Source organism: Colletotrichum paranaense (assembly GCF_030867605.1).
Source record: "Colletotrichum paranaense strain IMI 384185 chromosome Unknown Scaffold_11.1, whole genome shotgun sequence".
In the NCBI taxonomy this organism is placed as follows: domain Eukaryota; kingdom Fungi; phylum Ascomycota; class Sordariomycetes; order Glomerellales; family Glomerellaceae; genus Colletotrichum; species Colletotrichum paranaense.
The window spans coordinates 1333629-1354579 of NW_026848969.1; the positions used below are offsets into that span (position 1 = coordinate 1333629).

General features: G+C 52.1%; 9 protein-coding genes across 9 annotated transcripts; 3 read left to right on the plus strand and 6 right to left on the minus strand.

Moving 5' to 3' along the window:
- Positions 1–912: 912 nt before the first annotated feature.
- CPAR01_12765 (uncharacterized protein) lies at positions 913–3678 on the plus strand (the record flags this gene model as incomplete). Its single annotated transcript, XM_060497020.1, has 1 exon — positions 913–3678. One exon carries the CDS (start codon positions 913–915, stop codon positions 3676–3678), a length of 2766 nt encoding a protein of 921 aa, XP_060344553.1.
- Positions 3679–3984: 306 nt separating this feature from the next.
- Positions 3985–4338, minus strand: CPAR01_12766 (uncharacterized protein; the record flags this gene model as incomplete). The annotated part of the gene is made up of 1 exon (XM_060497021.1): positions 3985–4338. One exon carries the CDS (start codon positions 4336–4338, stop codon positions 3985–3987), a length of 354 nt encoding a protein of 117 aa, XP_060344554.1.
- A 1344-nt stretch (positions 4339–5682) lies between these two features.
- Positions 5683–6294, minus strand: CPAR01_12767 (uncharacterized protein; the record flags this gene model as incomplete). Its single annotated transcript, XM_060497022.1, has 2 exons — positions 5683–5743; positions 5813–6294. The coding sequence occupies 2 exons, from the start codon at positions 6292–6294 to the stop codon at positions 5683–5685; spliced, it is 543 nt and encodes a 180-aa protein (XP_060344555.1).
- Positions 6295–7814: 1520 nt separating this feature from the next.
- CPAR01_12768 (uncharacterized protein) lies at positions 7815–8387 on the plus strand (the record flags this gene model as incomplete). The annotated part of the gene is made up of 2 exons (XM_060497023.1): positions 7815–7835; positions 8193–8387. 2 exons carry the CDS (start codon positions 7815–7817, stop codon positions 8385–8387), a joined length of 216 nt encoding a protein of 71 aa, XP_060344556.1.
- Positions 8388–8626: 239 nt separating this feature from the next.
- CPAR01_12769 (uncharacterized protein) lies at positions 8627–9067 on the plus strand (the record flags this gene model as incomplete). The annotated part of the gene is made up of 1 exon (XM_060497024.1): positions 8627–9067. The coding sequence occupies one exon, from the start codon at positions 8627–8629 to the stop codon at positions 9065–9067; it is 441 nt and encodes a 146-aa protein (XP_060344557.1).
- Positions 9068–9315: 248 nt separating this feature from the next.
- Positions 9316–10510, minus strand: CPAR01_12770 (uncharacterized protein; the record flags this gene model as incomplete). Its single annotated transcript, XM_060497025.1, has 2 exons — positions 9316–9815; positions 9883–10510. The coding sequence occupies 2 exons, from the start codon at positions 10508–10510 to the stop codon at positions 9316–9318; spliced, it is 1128 nt and encodes a 375-aa protein (XP_060344558.1).
- Positions 10511–12808: 2298 nt separating this feature from the next.
- CPAR01_12771 (transmembrane amino acid transporter) lies at positions 12809–14439 on the minus strand (the record flags this gene model as incomplete). The annotated part of the gene is made up of 5 exons (XM_060497026.1): positions 12809–13231; positions 13283–13674; positions 13731–13922; positions 13984–14245; positions 14299–14439. The coding sequence occupies 5 exons, from the start codon at positions 14437–14439 to the stop codon at positions 12809–12811; spliced, it is 1410 nt and encodes a 469-aa protein (XP_060344559.1).
- A 1069-nt stretch (positions 14440–15508) lies between these two features.
- Positions 15509–16569, minus strand: CPAR01_12772 (uncharacterized protein; the record flags this gene model as incomplete). Its single annotated transcript, XM_060497027.1, has 4 exons — positions 15509–15666; positions 15725–16058; positions 16140–16321; positions 16380–16569. The coding sequence occupies 4 exons, from the start codon at positions 16567–16569 to the stop codon at positions 15509–15511; spliced, it is 864 nt and encodes a 287-aa protein (XP_060344560.1).
- A 1344-nt stretch (positions 16570–17913) lies between these two features.
- Positions 17914–20475, minus strand: CPAR01_12773 (fungal specific transcription factor domain-containing protein; the record flags this gene model as incomplete). Its single annotated transcript, XM_060497028.1, has 4 exons — positions 17914–18387; positions 18445–18727; positions 18787–18861; positions 18935–20475. The coding sequence occupies 4 exons, from the start codon at positions 20473–20475 to the stop codon at positions 17914–17916; spliced, it is 2373 nt and encodes a 790-aa protein (XP_060344561.1).
- Between the last annotated feature and the right edge of the window lie 476 nt (positions 20476–20951).

Consider the following 20951-nt stretch of genomic DNA (forward strand, 5'->3'; position numbering starts at 1 on the left):
AGCGGCCCCAATTACTCCATTCGACATGAGATGACAATATTGCGTGCTCGAGGTTGCAATAAGGCTTAATAACCTTAGCTTCCTCCCACAACGAGCTCCCCCTGCATTCATCACCTTACGAATATGCATATCCCAAAGTCTAATCTCGCTTCTTCAACCTCTTTCACCATCAAGCACCAGAAGCCGTTTACCCCGCATCCTTCTCGGCTCTTCCCCATTGGATCGCAGTTGGGAATCCTTGGGCAAAAGTCTTGGAATTCTTCGGTCTCTCGGTGGAACATGTGCGGGACCTGCATCCCGGCCCAATTGCCCCGTCTGGGAGGTGACAAAGTGCCCCTGGACACCTCAAAGTTGGACCCTTTCGCCGGTTCCTTTCCTCCGCCATCGGTGCAATTGCACCGAAGTTGAGAGCTTCCCCTTCCATTTTGCAGCTCTTTGAAGCTAGATCGGCACAGAGCTTCATATGGCTCTTTTATTCTCTTGCAGGTATGACGCTCCGCGACCCAAGTCAAGAGAAAGAGGGGACTCCCTTGGCCTCATCTAACCTGCAGATCTAGCGGCCACCAGCAGCGTAGCATCCCCCTCGATTGCGGGCGACTCCCCGAGAAAGATGGAGCGAACGGATGGCATCATGCGCGCTGAGATCGCGTCGGGCCAAGTCTGAAGGCATTCATCCGTCCACTCCCACGACTCAAGATCATCGCGTCGGATGATGCCATCCACAGGCTGTGCTGCGAGCCAAGACTCGGCGGATCGCGCGGTCGACTTGATGAGAATTGCTTTCGCTTTCCGTTGCACCGAAGATGTCTTGGGCTCTTATTAGAGCATCACCGTCGCCGCCTTTCTTTTCGCAGCTGTTGTAACGGTGCACGGTCAGACGTCTTGAGTTCCTCACTCTTTGTTCTTCCAAGAATGTCTCGGCTCGCTCTTGGTCTCGTTGCCCTCGCCGGCCTCATGGGCCCGGCCAGCGCGCAACGCTTCGACAACAGCACCAGCGATAGCGCCACCGTCAAATGGCTCGGCAGCACTCCCTCTTACACCGCCGGTACGACATTCGGCCTGCCCTGGGCCCGCAGCAAGTACTTCCCCAACTCGACCGAGTTCTCCCTCTCAGGCGGCGGTTTGCTGCAGACCTGGGTGACGGCATACTGGTCTGACGGCTCCATCAAATGGACCGGCCACGCGATCCCCGAATCCGACACGATCCTGGACGAGTACACAGTCAGCGCATCTTCGTCGTCCAACTCGACGACGCGCTTCTCTCGTGCCAGACGGCAGCAGTCTAGCGGCCTGGCCGTCACCGACTCATCTGATGCCGTTAGTGTCGATACTGGCAAACTTGCCATCACGTTCCCCAAATCGGGTAATGTCGTCGTTGGCGAGATTAAGACTGCATCTGGCAAGACTATCGGCCAGAACGGAAAGCTGGTGCTGCACTCTCAATCCGGTGTGGAGGACCAGGCGGAGTTGAAGGGCCAATCTGCCATAAACTACTTCAACTTCGAGAGCAACATCGAAGAGGTCACTGTCAGCAAGGATAACACTGCTCGTGCCCTCGTCACCGTCCGTGGCAAGCACTCCGGCGACGGTGGCCACGAAGACTGGCTTCCCTTCATCCTCCGCTTTTACCTCTACCACAACTCCGAGGCCGTTCGCATCGTACATACTGTCATCTACGATGGCAACGCCGAGGAAGACTTCATCTCTGGACTTGGCATCCGCTTCGAGGTTCCCCTCGAGGGTGAGGAACAGTATAACCGTCACGTCAGAATCTCCGGCATCGACGGAGGTCTCCTGAGTGAAGCCGTGCAGGGCATCACCGGTCTCCGCAGAGACCCCGGCGTCGACATCCGCAACGATCAATTCGAGGGCGTGGAGCTCGCCGATCCTGCTACATGGGACCAGAGAGTCACAACCAGACTCAAGTGGATCCCTACTTGGAGCGACTTCAGCTTGACCCAGCTCTCTCCTGATGGCTTCACGTTGAAGAAGCGCACCAAGGCTGGTCAGAGTTGGGTCAACATCCCCGGCGGCACTCGCTCGGGCGGTCTGGCGTACCTCGGCGGTGCCACCAAAGGTGGTCTCGCTGTTGGCCTGCGCAACTTCTGGAAGCGTTACCCGACCGGCATCGACATCACCAACGCTGCTACGGATAAGGGCGAGATTACAATCTGGATCTACAGCCCCTCGGCTCCCGCTCTGGATATCCGCCCCTACCACGACGGTCTCGGTCAGGAGACCTACGCAGAGCAGCTCGACGCTCTCGAAATTACCTACGAAGACTACGAGCCTGGCTTCAACAACCCCTACGGCGTTGCCCGAACCAACGAGATCTTCCTCTACGGCTTCGACCAGACCCCCAACCGTACCCTCCTCGCCGACCTGACCGACCACACCAACAACCCTCCCGTCCTCTTCGGTGAACCCGAATACCTCGCCGAAACCAAGGCCGTTGGCAACTACTGGGCACCTCCGGCCGAGTCACCCTCAGGCCTCGCCGCCGATATCGAAAAGCACCTCGACTTCCTCTTCAAGTTCTACGAAGGTCAGGTCGAGCAGCGCAAGTGGTACGGCTTCTGGGACCACGGTGACTTCATCCACGCCTACGACACGGACAGACATCAGTGGCGCTATGATATCGGTGGCTACGCCTGGGATAACTCGGAGCTCTCCCCTGATCTCTTTTTCTGGAACTACTTCCTCCGCACCGGCCGCGAAGACGTCTTCCGCTTCGCCGAGGCCCAGGTCCGCCATACGGGCGAAGTCGACGTCTACCACCTCGGAAAGTACAAGGGTCTCGGAACCCGCCACGGCGTCCAGCACTGGGGCGATAGCGCCAAGCAGGCACGTATCTCGACGCCGCAGTACCGCAAGGTCTTCTTCTTCGTCACGGGCGGCGACGAGCGCACCGGCGAGCTGATCGAGGAAATCCTCGACACGGACAAGACCTACGGTGTCCTCGACCCCAACCGCAAGGTCCGCACCGACGGCTGGGTCCCAACGCCCAACTCCTCCGTCGCTGTTGGTCTTGGCACGGACTGGTCCTCCCTCGCCGCCTCCTGGCTTCTTGAGTGGGAGCGTCGTGGCTCCCGCTGGGAAGAGGCTCGCACGAAGCTCACCAACACCGCTGCCAGCATCGCCAAGCTCAAGAATGGCTTCGTCACAGGTTCTGGCCTCTACAACCTCGCCGACGGCACTCTCGGACCCCCGCCCGCGGATCCCAACAACAATGGCACCGTCGCCGTGTCCCATTTGTCTGCCGTCTTCGGCCTCATGGAGGTCGTTGCCGAGTTCATTGAGCATGCCGGCGATGATGTTCCCGCAGGCTTCGAACAGGCGTGGTACGACTATAGCTACTACTACAGCGCCAGCGCCGCCGAGCAGACGGCGCGGTACGGCAAGGGATTTGGTAACACGAGTCTCAAGCAGGGACACTCTCGTCTTACTGCGTACGCTGCCCACCGCACGAACAACGCGACTCTCGCGGCTCGTGCTTGGAATGAGTTCTTCAACACTGATGGGTTGAAACAAACTGCTCCTTGGAGTACTATGCACTTTAACGGCAGTGATGTGTTGGCGCCTATCGATGAGGCATCGTGGATTTCTACGAACGATGCTGCCTTATATGGGCTGGCAGCCATTATCGACTTGGCGCTTGTCGGCGAATACCTTCAGTGAAGTATTTGAGACGTCTATTCCCATCGCTCGGGACATTCTTCTTAGTATAATTCTTCGGGCACTCAGACGTTGCCCAACACTGTAACTACAAGCAACGAACTACATGTATCTATTCGCAACTTTTCGTGTATATATTCTTTTTCGTTCTGGCAAACTTCACCTCAAGATATTGCATGTAATCAGGGTGCCGTGTGCCGCCTAGCGACCAGTGTGTCCGGTCGCTTAAATGTGAATGTCTGAATCATTGTGACCGAGTTCCAACATTTCGCCATTGAACTTGTACAAGAATTGCCACCCAAAACAACATCACCTGTTTAGTCCGGCGGTACTGAATTCCATTTTGGCCATATTATAAGATAAACGAAGAAATGCTTCCACTTGTCGACCCAGGGGGACTCCTCGTATGACAAGAAAAAGCGTTGAGCTTGCAGCGTTCCAGCCGCAAAGGGGGAGAAGCAGTAGATTCACCCAGAGCAGTGTCAACCTGAGCATAATTCTTGCAAAGTTGAACAGCCCAATGGTGTGTCTGTTGGAACTAAATTGATGATGATGATAATGCTCATTTCTCGCGGCTGGCTGTACTCTCTCAGAGACGGCAACCAGTGTGGCCTCGCTGTCCATTGTTTCTCTGGTATCTAGTGATGGCACGATCACAGACATGCTCTCGTGGTCCATCGTGCGAAAGAGTGGGCTGGCTACTTCAGTTTCGATACTCAACCTTGAAACCGTCAGGGTAAGTAATGTACGATGCCAACATCGGGATGAATCTAAGCGTACATGTGGCTCCCTCAACTGTTAGTTGGTGAGGCGTTCAAGTCGACGAAAAATAGCTGGAAGGATAGGCCAGGCCGAGCAAGAGTTGTGAGTGGATCTAGCTGGAGTTGAGGTAGATTCTTGAATCCCAAACTGTCGTGATGTTCATTCAGGTTGTTTCGTGCGGCTATTGGATGTTGCCGTCACCTGTTCTGGAATGGGTCGCAAAGAAAGAAGGCAGCATTCTATCCTTAAATCCTCGATACAAGTCGCCCGGTGAACCAATCACCCGGAACCCCTGGAGATCGATTTTCCAAACATAAAACATGCCAGGGATAATGAGCAACAGGTGACGGGCCACAGTACCTAGATGCAGCTCGTTGAAAGTGGCACAGCGTCGGGAAAGAGTCTCACATATGACATGGATTGCGCCTGTCGATCAAGATAAGTCCTGTTTCGGGGGCTTCACGTGTGACAAATCGATCACTTCTGGACTGATGTAGCACAACGAAAAGCAGCTGGTTTAGTTATCATCACATGGACAGGCTTGGTCACGAGGGTCATTTGGTAATCAGCCGATGACAGACCAAGACACTCTCGCTCCCAAGTACATACTAACAATTTTGTCATCTACAAACTCTGTAGACAACTACATTCCAATACTTCATTGAAAACTGATGCTCCGTATTTCAAATGATTGATACTGCTTTGGGGCTTCAAGCTGTTGACAAAAGGAGAGTGATCATGGGGCGTTTTGTGATCCTTGGAGCGCTGCGCCACTCAGGACAGAAGGTCTCATTGCTGGCCATTGGGGGGCGTCAGCATGTGGCTCAAGATTGTGTATTTTTTGGAGCATGCTTTGGGTACTCAAAATCTGCCACATTCACGATTGGCACGTTGACAGACCAAGTCAGGCAGTCATGCTTAGATTGAAAGCTTTCAGGAAAGACTGCAGCTACGTCGACTGTTATACCTCCATCCCCCACTTGCGTAAAGGTGCAAACACTGACGATACTCCGATGACAGTATGCCTCCAGGACTGTCGCATGAAACGTTCTCATGCAGTACCTATCGGCACCTGGCGCCCCTCGTAGCATCATATGAGAATGATGAGATGCCGAGTCCAACAGTTATAGCATGAAATACAGCCACAGTAGTTGCGAGGCTTCAAAAGGAGTAATTTGCCATATTACCGATATATGTCGCATGCTTAGATGGATTAGCATCCCTTGGATGTGGCCTCGTGATCCATCACTGCACGCCCCTTTCTCGTGGTTTGGCGTGCACTTCGCCTGCTTCAAGATTGAAGCGGCTGAACCATAGTCAAATAGAATAGGTTAGTAGTCGCGTATGCTGTATTGTGTCAGGTAGGGAGACGTACCACAAGGGACATGTGTAAGAGTGCTTGAGGAGCCAAAGCTCGATGCAGGCCGAACAGAAGACATGGCCGCACGGCAACTGGCCGACAACACTTCCAGCGACAAAGTCATCCAGGCAAACAGGACACGTCTTGGCCTCAGCGACCTTTGCCAACGACTCGAGCTTTCCCCGAGTCAGCTTTGCAATACGGGCTTTTCTCGGTAGCCGGGGCAAGCTATAGGGGCTCAAAGTCGAGGCATCAGGGGAATCATGTCGACTGCGGTGATTGCCCGCTGTTGTAAGATGCAGAGAAGGAGGCGGCGGAGGCGGCGGAGGATGCCTCAACTTCCTGATCTTCTTCCATCCGAAGAGGTAGAGTACGAGGCCAACTAGGAGTGCGAAAGCGACACAGAGTGCTGCTGCGACAGCACCTGGCTGCTTCTCGGGCACCCAGGTGGTTGAGGCATCTGTGACAGCGGCATCTGGAATGCTTGTCGGGCTCATACGGATGATGTCATGAGGAATATATTGACGAGGAAGTTGAACGGCGGGAGGATATCAGGATGAGCAGAATCCAAGCAGAGACAAACAAAAATCCTGCTGTCCTGCGGTTTTTAAGTCCTACAAATCCTGCGGTTTTTCAGTCCTACAAACGATCCATGAGTATTACTGATTGCACCGTGTTTCGTGTCAACATTGCACAGAAGCAATCTCACCGACTCGAAAGCCATGTGATGTTTCGGTTGAGGGATTAAGAACTTCCTGTTGCTGCGTGCATTCATATCCGGGTTGCCAGATCAGGTCCTTCGGATGCGAGTGCATTCCGTAGGCTTGGCGGACGATTGGAACAACGTTGAGATTATCTGGGTCTTTTTGCGCCCGCTTCCCATGGGGAAGCAGTAGCTTGTAGGTAATTTTAACGTAATGGTTGTCCATCACCACCGAATCCGACCGTGCCTGTGTTGGCCTTTTGTGTATGAGCGATTTTCTCTTGGCACTCAGACCTCCTTGCTTCCCCAGCCGAATCGGGCCTCGTATAAGTGAGCCTCGGGAGGCCACCCGCCAGAGGAAATTGGAGTTACGAGGTGGTGGGTTACCGGCCTAACTGGAATTTGCTTTTGTCAAACCAACTTTTGCCATGCAGAGCGATAGCGCGTTACCTACGGGCTTGTAGTGAGAGGCATTTAACGTCAATCAAAACGAGGGATCCAGGGGGGTTTGTTTCCAACTCCCAGTGATCATCCTTCTATGATTTCTTCTTTTCTAGAACTGTTATGGCTGGAGGCTCGTATTGAGAGTAACTGGGGGCTTAGCTGCTCTGCTTGCTAATGATTTCCAGGGAAACGGTGCCGGATCGATCGTAAATGGTTACAATCTGCCACTGATTTAATTCAGAAAAGCGGAACAGGAGCGCGTTTATTCATGTTGTCCTGCGTCTTCTCTCTTGATTTCATTAATGGATCAACAATGCTCGACACCTCCGGAGAACCGAGCATGGCACCGATTTTATGTCGAAGCACACAGCACTGCGTGTCAAGCTTGCTCCATGCCAGGGTGCGCTTATTTCATTCCACAGGCATAGTGCACTGGGTAACGAGAGGGGGGTTGAGTTGTAAAGTTCAAGAAAGAAAATGGTGGTCAGCAGGACAATGCGGCGCTTGACCATTTGCTGGAAACTATCATGGTAGTGATGAGCTTGATTGACGGGCAGATGACCGATGCCATCGATGGAGGATTGTTTTATGTCATCCGTTGTGCAATCATGCCACCGAATAAAAAGCATGATCATCGAATCGCAGTCAGATGCCTATGCTAGACAAAAACAGTCTTATCAAAAACGTCGACATTACCGGAGTCCCGATAGTTACGATATCTACCTTGAGTAATTACCTCAGTAAGTACTATGTACGATATCCGAACCGACTTTGTCATTTCTCTTCAAGAAAGTTAGTAATGACATGTAAAAACTTGGCAGAGGTTAGGGTTGAGAGGGTACTGGTTCTACTAGTGTTGGTTTGCCCATCATGGTACATGGTGTAAGCCATGTAAGTTACGCAGCCCATTATCAACCTTTCTGTCTACCCACATAACAGAGGTATTTCCGAAGCACTCGAAAAAAAGCTCTATACATCAAATAGCCATCCTCGCCAACTCTCACACATGCGGAGCTGCAAACCTTCACCAAGCATCCTACAGTCCCGCTGATCTGAAGCCTCACTACACTCCTTTATCAGCAGAGTCACTCCGTCTTGAGAAATGGCACTAACCGAGCAGATAACATGGACCTTCTTCACGAGCTTGAGTCCATGGCTATGACACAATAGGACAACACTGAACCGGACTACGACGACATCAAGAGGTGGCAGTCTCTCTTCGGCTACACATACTCTGGTGCCGCATAGAAGATCCAGGATCATCGATCCAACTTTGCACGAGTCCATGTCTCCGAACTCCACTGGGACATGGTTCGCGCAGAGAAGGAATCTCAGGGCTACGACAAGGAGTCTTACGAGTATTCTTGCAGCCTTTCGCAAACCCAGACATCGCACGTCGAGCAAAGCACTCAGACCAAGAGGAAGAAGAAGTCTAGCATCTAACTCCTTAAGCTAGCGGGTCCTTTCTCCAGCCCCAAGGACGTTCAAATGATCTGCGGGGCTTCTTCCATGCTGCCCTTGAGTTTCAGCGGCACAGGCGACGACGGCTCTGCCGCCTCTTTTTGCAAGGTTGACGAAGCAACCAAGAAAATCCTCCTCAGTCACCTGTCCGACATCGAGTCAACCTTTCAACCCACATTTATCCGCTGCGCAAAGGCGGACAAGAACTCTCCGCGACATCGATGCATCCCACCCTTGGATCCGAGGCCACCTTGACCCATCACCGCCCAAACTCTGAGTCCCAGATCGAATCAGATCAACGACTACTCCCGACTCAGGACCAGTACCCAGTCTGGTACTTCTTCTACGGTACCCTTGCGGACCCTACTGTTCTGAACAATCTTCTCGGTATTGAGCCAGTTTATCGAGCTGCAAAGGTTCGCGGTGGCCGTCTCGCAACTTGGGGCGGAAAGTACAAGGCTTTGGTGGATGCGTCGGCCTACGAGAAGGGCTGCGTAGATGGGCACGCGTTCCTTATTACGAACAAAGCTCAGGAGGATGCACTGCAGTTATTTGAGACTGACAACTACGAGGTGGTCCTGTGTGTGCTTGAACTGAGAGTGGAGAGGGAGCAAGAGGTCAGAGACCTTACATTCCGATTTATCGTTGAAACGGACGCGTGATATGGGCAGAAGCCAGGAGAGCGAAGACACGAGCCCGCAAATCCATGATGGTCCCGGAGCATAGCGTGCAGTGTTTATAATATGTTAAGAGAAATGGGAACATACGCCTGGAGCGTGAACTGCTGAGTTGAGAAAGGGACAAAAGTCATCACGCATGCCGAAGAGAATTTGGTCTACCAGGCAAGCGAGGGGCCGCCACAAGACTCCCAAAACAGCTCATGCTGAAGGTGGGTTGGTCACAAATATTATTAATGCTGCTTAGAAAGACCCGTCATTTGTGCCTGCTTTTGCAAATATTCCTTGTGCTTTGGCTGGACAAAGCTCATATCCCCCCTGAGCATCAACGACCTTTCCACACCCTCCCGCAGCCCGGACTGCAAGACATGCTCGCAAGCGCTCAAGGTGAAGCCGAACCGTGGATGTGTCGTCTGCCCGAAGCTGAATGATGTAGACGACGGATGCGAGAAGCCCGAGTGAACCGTGAACAGCTCGAGCTTGAGCAGAACTGACTGAAGCGCCGAGGCGCTCCCGCGGTATGCTGCGACGGGATCCGGGGCTGTGAGATCGATTGTCTGCGCTGCGAAGGACCGGATGAGAGACCCTAGTAGAATGCTGTCACACCGTTTGCCACTTGTGGGATCTTGGGGCGATGACATGCATCGGTCTCCGTGTTTGAGCGTCATGTAGAGGCTGGCGTAGGGTTCCAGCATAGTGGTGAGGAGAGTCTTGCGTATTGTTGTAGCATCATCTGGGCCATGAGTTAGTCGTTTTCATTACGGAGTCTCTCAAAACCAGGAACTTATCGGAATACGTACCGACAAAGCCAGATGGAAAAAGATATTCGATGTGGCAAAGCTTGTATGAGTAAGTTTCACGGTTCGCTCCGCTATAACCGAACACCAAGTCTCCATCGTCGTCAACTAAACACTCAGTAGCAATCTTCATCGCCATGTTATTGAACATTTGGGCGTCTCCGAGTTCATAGGCAACACCCAGAAGCAGCGGATTCTGCATACTCGTCTTGACTGCCTCCATCCATCCGCGGGCCCATGGCCGCGTGATGCTAGTCGCGTCATATTTCTCAGTGACCACAAGAAACTGATAGAGACGTGTGAGTTCCAGTTGTTCGGGAACGTTCTCAAAACGCCCATGCGAGATATTGAGTAGCATTTCCAAAGCCTCTTGCCGGTCATCGGGGAGTTCCACAGTCCAATCTCGCGGGGCACCATCCATATGATGTGGTCGCGACTCAGCGAAGCCGCCATAGAGCATTTTTCGAAAGACAGTTGAGGTTCTCGCGAGCGCTTTGGAGCACACAAAGTAGTTTTTGGGCTTTTCTTCAACGTCTTCTCCTACAAAGAGGTAGAGGTCCCCATTGGAATCGATGACATCCAGGCCGCCAAGACTCCGGATCGCCGGCTCATGGTCGGGATCTTGGTCCATTGCCGTCATGACACGGAGGAACTCTGGAGAGCGCTCATCGACTTTTGCCGTGTTTTTTCGGGCTTGGAATTGTTGTATGTTTGCCAGATGAACTTTGCGAGTAGCTCTTACTGGTACAAACCAACCCAAATCTGATCGAGAGTTTCGGGGATCACCAGGTTGCCCTAGTCTGACTTGTCCACACAGAGACGTTCCAAAGGTGGTCAGATTGTGGCCCGTGCACGTCACAGAGGTCGTACAACGGGGGAAAAAGGAGTGTTTTGAAGTCGGTCGATGACTGTTGGGCAGAGGGCGGGAATAAGGGGTGGTCGAGTGAGGGTCCTGAGGGCTGGGATAAGCCAGGGGTTGGTGCTCGTAACCTAACTGAATAAAGACATGTTCTGCCAGAGGAAGCAGAGACCATTCGTTTGACAGAACTCTCACAGAAGGGCTAGGCTCGGAACTGATGGCTTCAGGACCGTCCTTGGAGCGAATATTATACGGGCGATCGGCACCATCCCGGCCCCCGAGGCCCCCGCGCGGGCAGGGCAAACCCACCACGATAACGCTCAATGGCGCTTCGCGTCTCGGAGTGCCTAGTCCCGTCACGGCATCCCACCCCTGTGCGGCGCGGCGCGGGACGCTTTGTTGACCCCACAATCCGACTAATGTGCCGACAGTCTTTCAGTCAGCGAGGTCTCTGTCGGGTAGAGAGATAAGACACTTCAAGTCGATAGTGACTTTTCCCCCCTTTTCAGCTCACATAGATACTAAAAGAATGGCTTAAAAAGTTTACTGATGATTGCTGCGTACATGCGTTGCAGCTAAGCTTCCGGAGACTCACTTGGCATATGTTAGTTTCTTGGATACATGTGATTTATAGAGCTGGGAGAACTACACCGCAGTTTCGACTACATGACCAACATCAGGGTTCTGCTGCATAATTTAGTGCGGACAGTGAATCTTGTCACCTCAAAACACACCTCAAATTAATTAATACAGGCTACATTTCCGGCAGAATTCAGATCTTTCAACTGCTCTTAATTTATGAAGACTACTATTGAAGACCATATACAGAGGATAAGTTCATAGACATGTCTATCAGTAGATAAGGATTGCCGATGTATTCGGTCCTTTATCTTGGTGGTTGGCTTGATTCGCAGTCATTGGATCTTTGGCTTGATAGAGAGCTCGGGGGCCACCAAAGCTACATGTAGTAAGTGTCCAGGATTCTAGCCCTGCACATCAGATCTCGTATCCTGTCAGCTGGCTTTGTGTGCCGAGCCATTACGGCATCCCACTCTCCCTACGGGCGACATGCCATTCTGGTTCTGTGTCTGGCGCGTGAGCGAATCATATTGAGATCCCCATGTTTCTGCCTTCTATGCCCCCAGCCTTACTGAGGCATCATAAATACTCATTTACAACTCACGCTTAGATGGAAAGTATCATTTCGAGACAGTTCGAATACCTTTCTACTTTCAGAAAACTGACAACTCGGAGGTGTGATTGCCCGATCTCAGGGCGGGATAGATTCCAACCGTGCGAGAACTGCACCGCACTCACAGTCATTCCCCGGGGGCCGACAGGTCCCGCGTTCCGCGATGCGACGACATTATCAATGCCAGGTACCAAGATTGACAAAACTCAGATGCCACCACGGTTTCGGAATCTCTTCTGCCCTGCAACGCCGATGCTCTGAGACTTTAAATGTTAAGCAAGCACGAGGCCTGCTTCCGCCTCAGGTCACCAGACTACATCAACCCGTTTGGTCCCTAACGCAGAAGATTGCTGTTTAGAGTGAGCGCATGATCATGTTCCTAAACTCCTCATCTCTGTGATTATCTAAAAGCTTGATACTTTGTAATTTTACCTTGCATGCACCTTACCCTGCCTACTCTTGTAAATACATAAGTAGACTTTGGTATTTACCGTGGTCTATCCCGCTTGAGCCCGCAAGAGCAGAAGCTACTCTGGACAACCAGGTACATTAATCTCAGTAACTATTGCCCTAACGTGGAAATCCAAACTAGAAAGTCTTCCCGAGAAGTGGAGAAATAGATAGTAACAGAGATCGGAGATCGGAAGGCTCCATCGTCTGGCCGGGGTATTCCAAGCCGACTGGTGGGTCTCGGGGGCTCTATCTCTCTTCTACTAACTTCCGAAGTCGAGATAAAGAGATTATGCAGAACACATAGCTCACTTCAACGCCGTGGAGCAGTTTCAGTGAAAGTACACATATGTAGAATCAAATGCAACCTGTTTCTTCTGGTGGTATAACATGCCGCTAATTATTGCTCGGATTCTTTACCCATAAAATCATACAGAGTTCGAGTTGTCTGCGCATGACCAAGCAGAGGACCGGTTTGGGCCGTTGTAGTCATCGATAATTCCCATGATGGAACTGTAAGTCCCAGCGACCATCAAGAACGTTCCCGAAACCACAACAAAAGCAGCCCAAACACACATAGCGTACCATCTTATGGTAGGGTTCTGTTTTCCTTTCGTCCAGTTGTCGTAGAACCACATGCAGCCCATCGGCTGGAAGCAGATCAGTGTGCCGAGAAGCGCACCGATGAGAGAGATGAGGCTGTTGAATACGGGAATACCGCTAGCAACCAAATAGGCCACCAAAGCCACAGTGAAGGTACAGCCAATCCAGGTCGCCCAGTGGGTAAAGGTGTTAGCTGTCAGGTGCCTTGATCCTCTCAGAATTCGAACGAATACGTGCTTGCTCGGTAACTACAATGTGGTTAGCGTAGATTCAAGCTTCTGTGAAATCAAGACACTCACATGGAGCAAGACAGCGGCCGAGACAATAAGACCAGGAAGACCGAGTCCATAAGCGACTTTTTTGACGCTGGGCCCAGCAGAGCCGAGAGCGGGCGAAGAAACGTATGATCCACAGTAGTAGTAGACAACGGCACCTACAGCCACGTAGACGAGCGTGACAACAGATTGGCAGAGAATGAGAGCTCGGGTATAATGCTTGGGCTCGCGCATCTCAGCTACAATGGAGAAGAACGCTGGCGTGCCTGCGTACGAGAAAACGAGTGCAGAGATGGCAGCGATGGCCTCTGTGAAAGTGGGCGAGCCTACGAGCTTGAAATCCGACTTCCAAGGGAGATCTTTTGGTGCTGCGGCAGGCCTATCCTGTAGGCCAACAGCAATGGTCACAGTGAGAACTAGTGAAGCTTTTAGATGCTGCAGGTTTAGGTAGGGGCTAAGAGCCTAGACTTACCGGCAACGATGATACTCGTAACACCAACCCATGCCAGCCAACTGATTCGTCCGAGCGTCCGTATGCTAGAAAAGCCGAATCCAATAATCGCTGCAACTGCGACAAAGACGGCGGTACAGGTCGCGTGCATAGAAAGAGCATTCAAAGCGATAGAGATACTCAGCATAGCGGAGCCTGAGGTGAAGGTAAAGACTATGGAAGTAAAGATTAGTGAATTGATGTTGATACTGATCGCCTGTTACAGAGCACTCACAGAGGCAAAAGCCGGCACCGAAAATTTCACGGCCAATCCAGCCAAACATCAACTCTCCTGCATCATCAACGCCGTAGACTTCGGGATGGCGGAGCTTGAAAGTACCGACAATGAAGTCGGACCAGGTAGTGATGCCGCTAATTACGCAGACAAGAATGACTCCTGGAATTATCCCCATGGTGTCGAGGATAGAGGGGATGGATAGAACGCCGAGACCCATCTGAGTTTTCATCATTAAGACGGAAGTACCCAGCCATCCGACCTAATGCCAGTCAATTCCTATAACTTTTAAATCACCGAAAAGGAGTTACAAACACTGCGGTAGTTGGGGCCATCTTCCGTAATCTCACCAAAGACGGCATCGTGGGCAATCGCGTTGTCCGCGGCAACAACCTTGCCTGTGTTCGACGGCGCCTCACCCAGCGAGCTATCCTTGATTTCTCTTGTGTCCGACATGGCGGTGCCTGTACGCAAGCACTCACTCTCAAAAGATGGGTCGAATCGGCGGGAACGGGGTCAACGATTGGAAGAGGCTAGGAAGGGAACGGCAGAATGAGCATATTATTATACTTGATGAAAATTCCCCAGATCATCTTGCAAGCTGCCGAGCATTTTTCCGGAGAGATGAAAATTCTCCCCACCTCGCGGGGTCGCTTCTTTCGAATGACACATTCCTTTATTAAATTTCAATGGAGTCAAGTGAAAATCCCTTCTCGCAAGTGCGCCGGTATCGGAGTGTGTAAGTCCGAGCCTTGGCGAGATTATATAGGCACTGACTGGGCAGTAGAAGGCCATCTTTAAGAATTTACGCCCCAACTTCTCTGCCGGACGCTTAAGTAGGAGTTGAGGGGATTCAGTAACTCCACGAATCCGAGTTCAGAGCTCCAGGATAGCTTCTTGCCTGCGGAGAATTGGGTCCATCGCGGATAACATCTATCATTTATTCCGCCTTAGATCCCGCAAAGGGTTGTCTGGGGAAGTGGAGCCATAAATGGGAACAATCACCAATCAGGCTCCGTTCTCGTCATGGCCTTCCTCTTTGGATTAGACAACAGATGAAGATATCCTTGTGTCAATAAGAGGATCTCCGGTTGTGGGAGCTATTTATATCGACGGCATACAATCTTGGTTGCTAACTGCTTCCGGGACTCTTCAAGACCCTGTGAATGTGGCACAGGAAAGTAACGACTACCTGTCCGAAATCGTGGATCAGATCCAGCGTGTATATGAGAGTTGCCCGTGGATCTCAGTAATATTGCGATACGATACGCACACACTGGAATCCGGTTCTCATCATCAACTTTAACGGCTTGTGTTCTTCTCAAGAAAAATCTGCTCTACCTAATCGAAAAAAGCGGAACCAGCGAAGAATTTTCGATTCCCATGATCCACTTGTACCGACGGGATGCACGTTAACGGTTACATTAACCACCCAAGAGCCGTGCTTGGTTTCGAACAATCGCCAAACTAATGTACATTTTCTTTTTTTTTTTTTTTTTTGCCCAAGCCTTTCGGCCTGAATACTCTATTTGGCCTTTTCCAGGCTTGCGTTCTGTGGCGTAAATGTCAGGGGCACGTCCGCAGGGCTTTGGGCGATGATATCCTGCACGATGGGACCGAGTTGCGCGTCGATAGGTGTTTCGTTGGGGGACCAGCCAAGCTCGACGGGAAATCTCTCATTGCCTAGATGGTATCAGCTTTTATTGCCTTGATGAAGAGAATCCGCCTTAATCAAACATACGGAAGAAGTACTCCAGAAACGTCCTGTTAGCAACAGCAACGTCCGGGTCTCCAAAGATTGCCAGCAAGAATGCGTTCTCGCCAACAATGACTGGGATCTGGGCATCGGTGATCGAGAAAGTCGGATTGATGAGACTCATATCGAAAGCATGCCGAGCTCGGGCGTTCGCGATCATCGTGATATTAATCGCCTCCTCGTCTCCAAAGTAGCTCACAAAGTTGTCGAAAGTTCCTACGTCGAAAGCGTTGGTGGGGTCGAAGATGGCATCTTTGCGAGAAAGACTACCATCGTGCTCGATGACGTTATGGGCATGTAGCATTTGCAAGTCGAAGAACTATCCATGATGAGATTAGCCCGAAGCGCTTTTGGCTAGTGGCATGAAGCTTTGGTGATAAGCGAAGCAGTAACAGCTTACAGTTGCATTGGGGATAGGATTGACGACGAGGGCATTGTTGAAGATGTTGAGGGCGGGCGCTTCGGGCACGTTCAGCGCATCGTTGAGGGCCTTGATGAGGATGTCCTTGGTGATGTTCCGGCCGTCATGGGGAACAAAGCCATGGTTGGAAAGGGTGTTCATGACCGGGCACGGGGCTCGTTCTATGTTCCATCTGGTCAGCTGTGGCCTCAAAGTCGTGGGACATATCACGAGACTCACGATCATTAGGACCCGGTGGACTCCAGATGAAGTGATTTGGCTTCAAAGTACCCCATGATTCGTTTCCCGTTTTCAGCCCCTTCAGTCCCTTGCTGGGCGGCAGAGCAAAGCGAGTGTTCGGGTAGGCGAAGTGGGGGAAAGCCTGAACGACGGAGGCAGCCCCAATGATGGTTGGCACAGAGAGATGCATGTCTTACTGAGTTTTATAGATGGCTCTCAATGACGAAAGGGGACTGAAGTGTTTGCGGTAAACTTTGGACTGTGATTAATCGGTAATTCGAAACCAGGTCTATATGTCATATCGGCAGGAAGCAGCGATGGCTTTATACCATTCTCACCGATTTCGAATATCAAGCCATCCTATAATGCCAAATTGCGAACAAGTGACTGGCTAGTTTCTCAATTCTCACCTGATCGACGACACCCTGTTCAGATGCTCTTGCTGATTCACAAGGTGGAACTGCACGACCAGCGCAGTACTACTGAGCCACAGACATGGACCCACTCGACAACGAAAACGAAAACGAAGATGAGGCTCTCCGCAGCCATGATTGTTACAGGTCGTTGTACCAAATTATCGTTCTCGTTCCCGTAGGGCTGCTTACATAGTAGCAGCCAATGTGATTTAAGGAGTTGTCATATGCCAAGTATTATGCACCGAGTCCTACGTACGTTACCGGTGGCTCAGCACGCATTCTATCCCGTTCTTTTCTTGGCGCCAGTGAGACCCAGCACCAGTGTGGTGGTCTAGAAATACAACATAAAACGCCTCATGAATGCACACTGAGATGGTGGTCTAGCTTAAAGTAATGGAAGTAGCCATTCACTGTGGCCGGAATACGAGGCATTTATTCAAGCATAAAGTTGGAACTGCGGGCCGACTCGGCACTTTCAAAAATATGGACCATTAGCAATCAACGACTCATGATTCGCAAGAACACTGATGGCTTCTTGATTCATTGGAGATGTTCACATGGCTCCGAAGAGGACTGCTCAGAGATAACCTCTAAAGCCTCTGCCCTGACTGGTCTCGTTATAGCCGCGTAGTCACAATGAGCTCCTCCTGTAACTTGTCACCGATCCTTACACTTTGTTTCCACCAGAGGTCATGATTTCCAAAAAAAAAAAAAAACATCCTCTAATCAATCGAATCGGCCATCATTCACGCTGGTCCGCTCCACGCAGCGTTCTTGGATTTCATACTTGGACTTCATAGGCCCCGAGATACCAGAGGTGATTCCGAAGTTCTTGGCGGAATCATGCTCCCAGCTCTTCCGGGCTCTCGTAACAAAGGTGGATCTTCCATCTAGTTGTCTTACTCGTGTCTCCCAGCAAGAATTTAGAGAGTCTCTAATTATGTTGTCATATCACCTTAAGCAGCAATATGTTGAGATACTGTTGCGACATCAAGCCTTGCGTCTCCTTGAATCCTTGAAGCGACAGAGGGATCGAGTCTCGACAGAGATTAAGGCAAATTCGGTGCGGTCGTGGCAAGCTGACACGGGATTTTAGGTGATGGTCCCACGAATGAGTTTCACTGTGGCTGGTACTGGTCGTTTAGAAGATGAGAAAAGCACGCCCAGTCCCATCCGATCCCATCAGACAGACTAGGCGACCATTCGTCGCCAACCATGGGCATCTCGCCAAAGGAGTCGAATCCGAACTCCGATCCGCTGGGAAACCCGTTTCCTTGGTTATAAAAGGGCATTGTTGAACCAGGCACATTGCCACCTGATTCCCTGCGGCGGCTGTCGTCACTGCCAGACCACTGAGCATCTACCGATCTGGGCGTCGGTGTCTCCCCAGCGTTTTGCCAAGGGCTGGCGTCTGGCATGGATCTTGGAGTCATGGCTGGTACGGTAGTAGTTGTTCGGTTACTCGACGATCCTGGCGTCGGCAGCCCTTTGTGAAGGAATGAGTCGATCTTCTGTAGCAGCATGTCCAGTAAGCCGTCACCCCGAAGCCTCGTGTATATCTCTCTCATGGAGTCTGAGGCCGTTTGAATGAGCTATGAGCATGTCAGTGACGTCAAGAGGGCGAAAAGGCTCGCGCAATAGCGGCTTACGTGTAGGTCCATGGTTGAGATGCGAGAGTCTGGGTGCGTTACGACATGGACAGCTAGGGTTGTGAGTGCATGGAGTGGCGCAAGAAGATTCGGTAGGATCGCATTTGACTTGGAGTCGACCGCTTCGACTACTATCCTGAGAACTTTCCGGGCGGCGTTGGCGGTGAGACCTTGCCCATTCCGCATGATATAATCCCACGGTTTGCCTTTAGCAATCAAGTTGGCGCCTGACGTGATTGCCTCTTCGCTGATTAGAAGACTGTTTCGTGAGAGGATCACGAGCCTGTGATGTGTCGTGTGAGTGAGCTGTATCTGATGCAATGAGACGAGAAGCTCACTTACGCATTATTATAATGCATCGATATGAATGATGCAAAGGGGCACTGTTTTGAGCCGATCAAGATGTCTGATATCGGTCTGGAGTCGAACATCGTCAGCTCCACCTTCACCTATTCACGTATGGGTATTCACGAGGGACGGTCAAACGTACCTTAGCTCATCGGGCACTGATTCACCCCATCTGGTTAAGAGCAGCTGTGCCTCCCCTGTGGTCTCAACCTTTTCAGCTATGATAGCTTGTAGTGCACCGTCTCGGAGTCCGTCTTCCTTCCGGCTGACGATGACAGCCTTTCTTCCAATCTCGCTGAGTATCCTCGCAAGGTCGACGGTCACAGCAAACGCCTTATCCTTCGACGACGTACCGTTGCCCGTGGGCATCTCGACATGAGGCGGGTAGCACTCCTCATCCTCTATTGAAGAAAGGCGACCCAACTCGAACGCCAAGAACTTTTCAAAGGAAAAGATGCCGAGCCAGAATGCCTTGCGCTCTTCCTCATTGGCAAAGTCTGGCCTCTTGTCAGGGCGGTTGTTTTTGCCGCCTCGGCACGTTCGAGGTTTGTGCAGGCCCAGCGACGTTGCAATAGAAACCGCCGTGGTGAGAATGTTCCAAGCCCCAGCGCACTCATCATAGCAGTGAAGACACAATGAAAGAAGCGCCAAGGATCTGACAGTCTCGACGCCGTTGACGGTGACGAGGTGGCCAATGAGAGTTTTGCAGTATATTACATAGTCCCCGGGATCCAGTGTTGGTTCCGATAGTGCCGCGGAAGCAAACGCGATAGACATGACGAGGTAGACCGACACCAAGGCCGCTAAACCTCGTGCCTCTGCGAAGTTTATTGGGCCGAGTTCCACGGCTGTGTCAATGTCTCGCATGAGACGGTCTGGGGTGAAGAGGGGATAGACCAGATTGATACCTTCGAGGTAGCGGGCAGCAAGCTTGCGGGCAATTTCTTTGGGAGGAAACGGGCAGGGTTCAGACGACAGAATGCGGTAAGCCGGCGGCCTGTCTATGCGCGTTGGCATCCCGCGCCTTTGTTGAATCCCTAGCCGACGCGCAGCAAGGTCCAACCAGTCGCCGAGGATCTCGACCGAGTTGTTCCCGCGGCTGGGGCGTACTACAGGTAACTTTCCTTGATACTTAGGCGGGGCCTGGCAGGCGGGAGGCTCCTCATCTTCCGGTATGATGGTGACGGCAGCATCCTTGGGAACCGTGACAAGCTTAGGAGCCGCTACCGACGCTGTCCGGTCACGGCTGTAGAGCAGCTCTATCGACGGTGAAGTCTTGGTGCGGGTGTACGGTAGTGCCGGCGGCGGCGGCGGCAGCTCAGAGCTCTCAAGCTCTTCTCGAGGTGAGTGTGGAGACGCGACGGCCGTCAGCGAATGCGTCAAGGACGCGCTGGATGCCCGAGACAGTCGGCGCTTCGTCTCCCGGCGCTGGACCTCGACGCCGGGCCTCCGCCGGTCCGTCGTGACGCACTCGATGCCGGCGTTGATGCAGGCCCGGCACGACGGCTTTTGCTCATCGCAGCGCGTCTTCCGGTTGCGGCAGTAGTTGCAGGCGAAGTTAATACGTCGCCTCTTGGCTACCGAGCCCGCCGCCACCGAGGTGCCCTCGGAAGACTCGACGACGACGGACGAGGGCTCGGCAGCCGCCGCGGGAGTGGGTACGGGGTTCGTATATGATGACATTGCCGCGCGTTGCCTGTGAGGTGTGTGGAAATTCCTCACATAGCCGATACCTGAGTATTCTCCACTGGCCTGGCTAGACTGGTACGCTTACTGGCTGCTGACTGACTGGGTTGTTCGGGAGCTGGAGATGAGGGTTCGGCTGGGGAGGTTGAGATGCCGAAGCGCGTCGTTATGAGGAGTACTTTGGCGTTTCCGAAACGTGAAGAGACGGCACGGCCCAGAAAGAACGAGGAGATCGAATGACTCGCGGAAGCGTTTCGGGAGTTTCTTTGGGTGGTTTAGGTGGTGGACACTGCGTAGGCCGACCGGCCCCTCGTTCCGGTTGACGCGATGATCAGCTCGGAATAGTGGGGGAGGTAGGAGATGGGGAATTTCAGCCTATCTCAGAGGGTGTTTGCCATAATTCTTCACAACGAGATGTCTACTCGGCCAATGAGACTCTGGAAGCGGTTAGACTCCTAGATCTTCCCCATGGG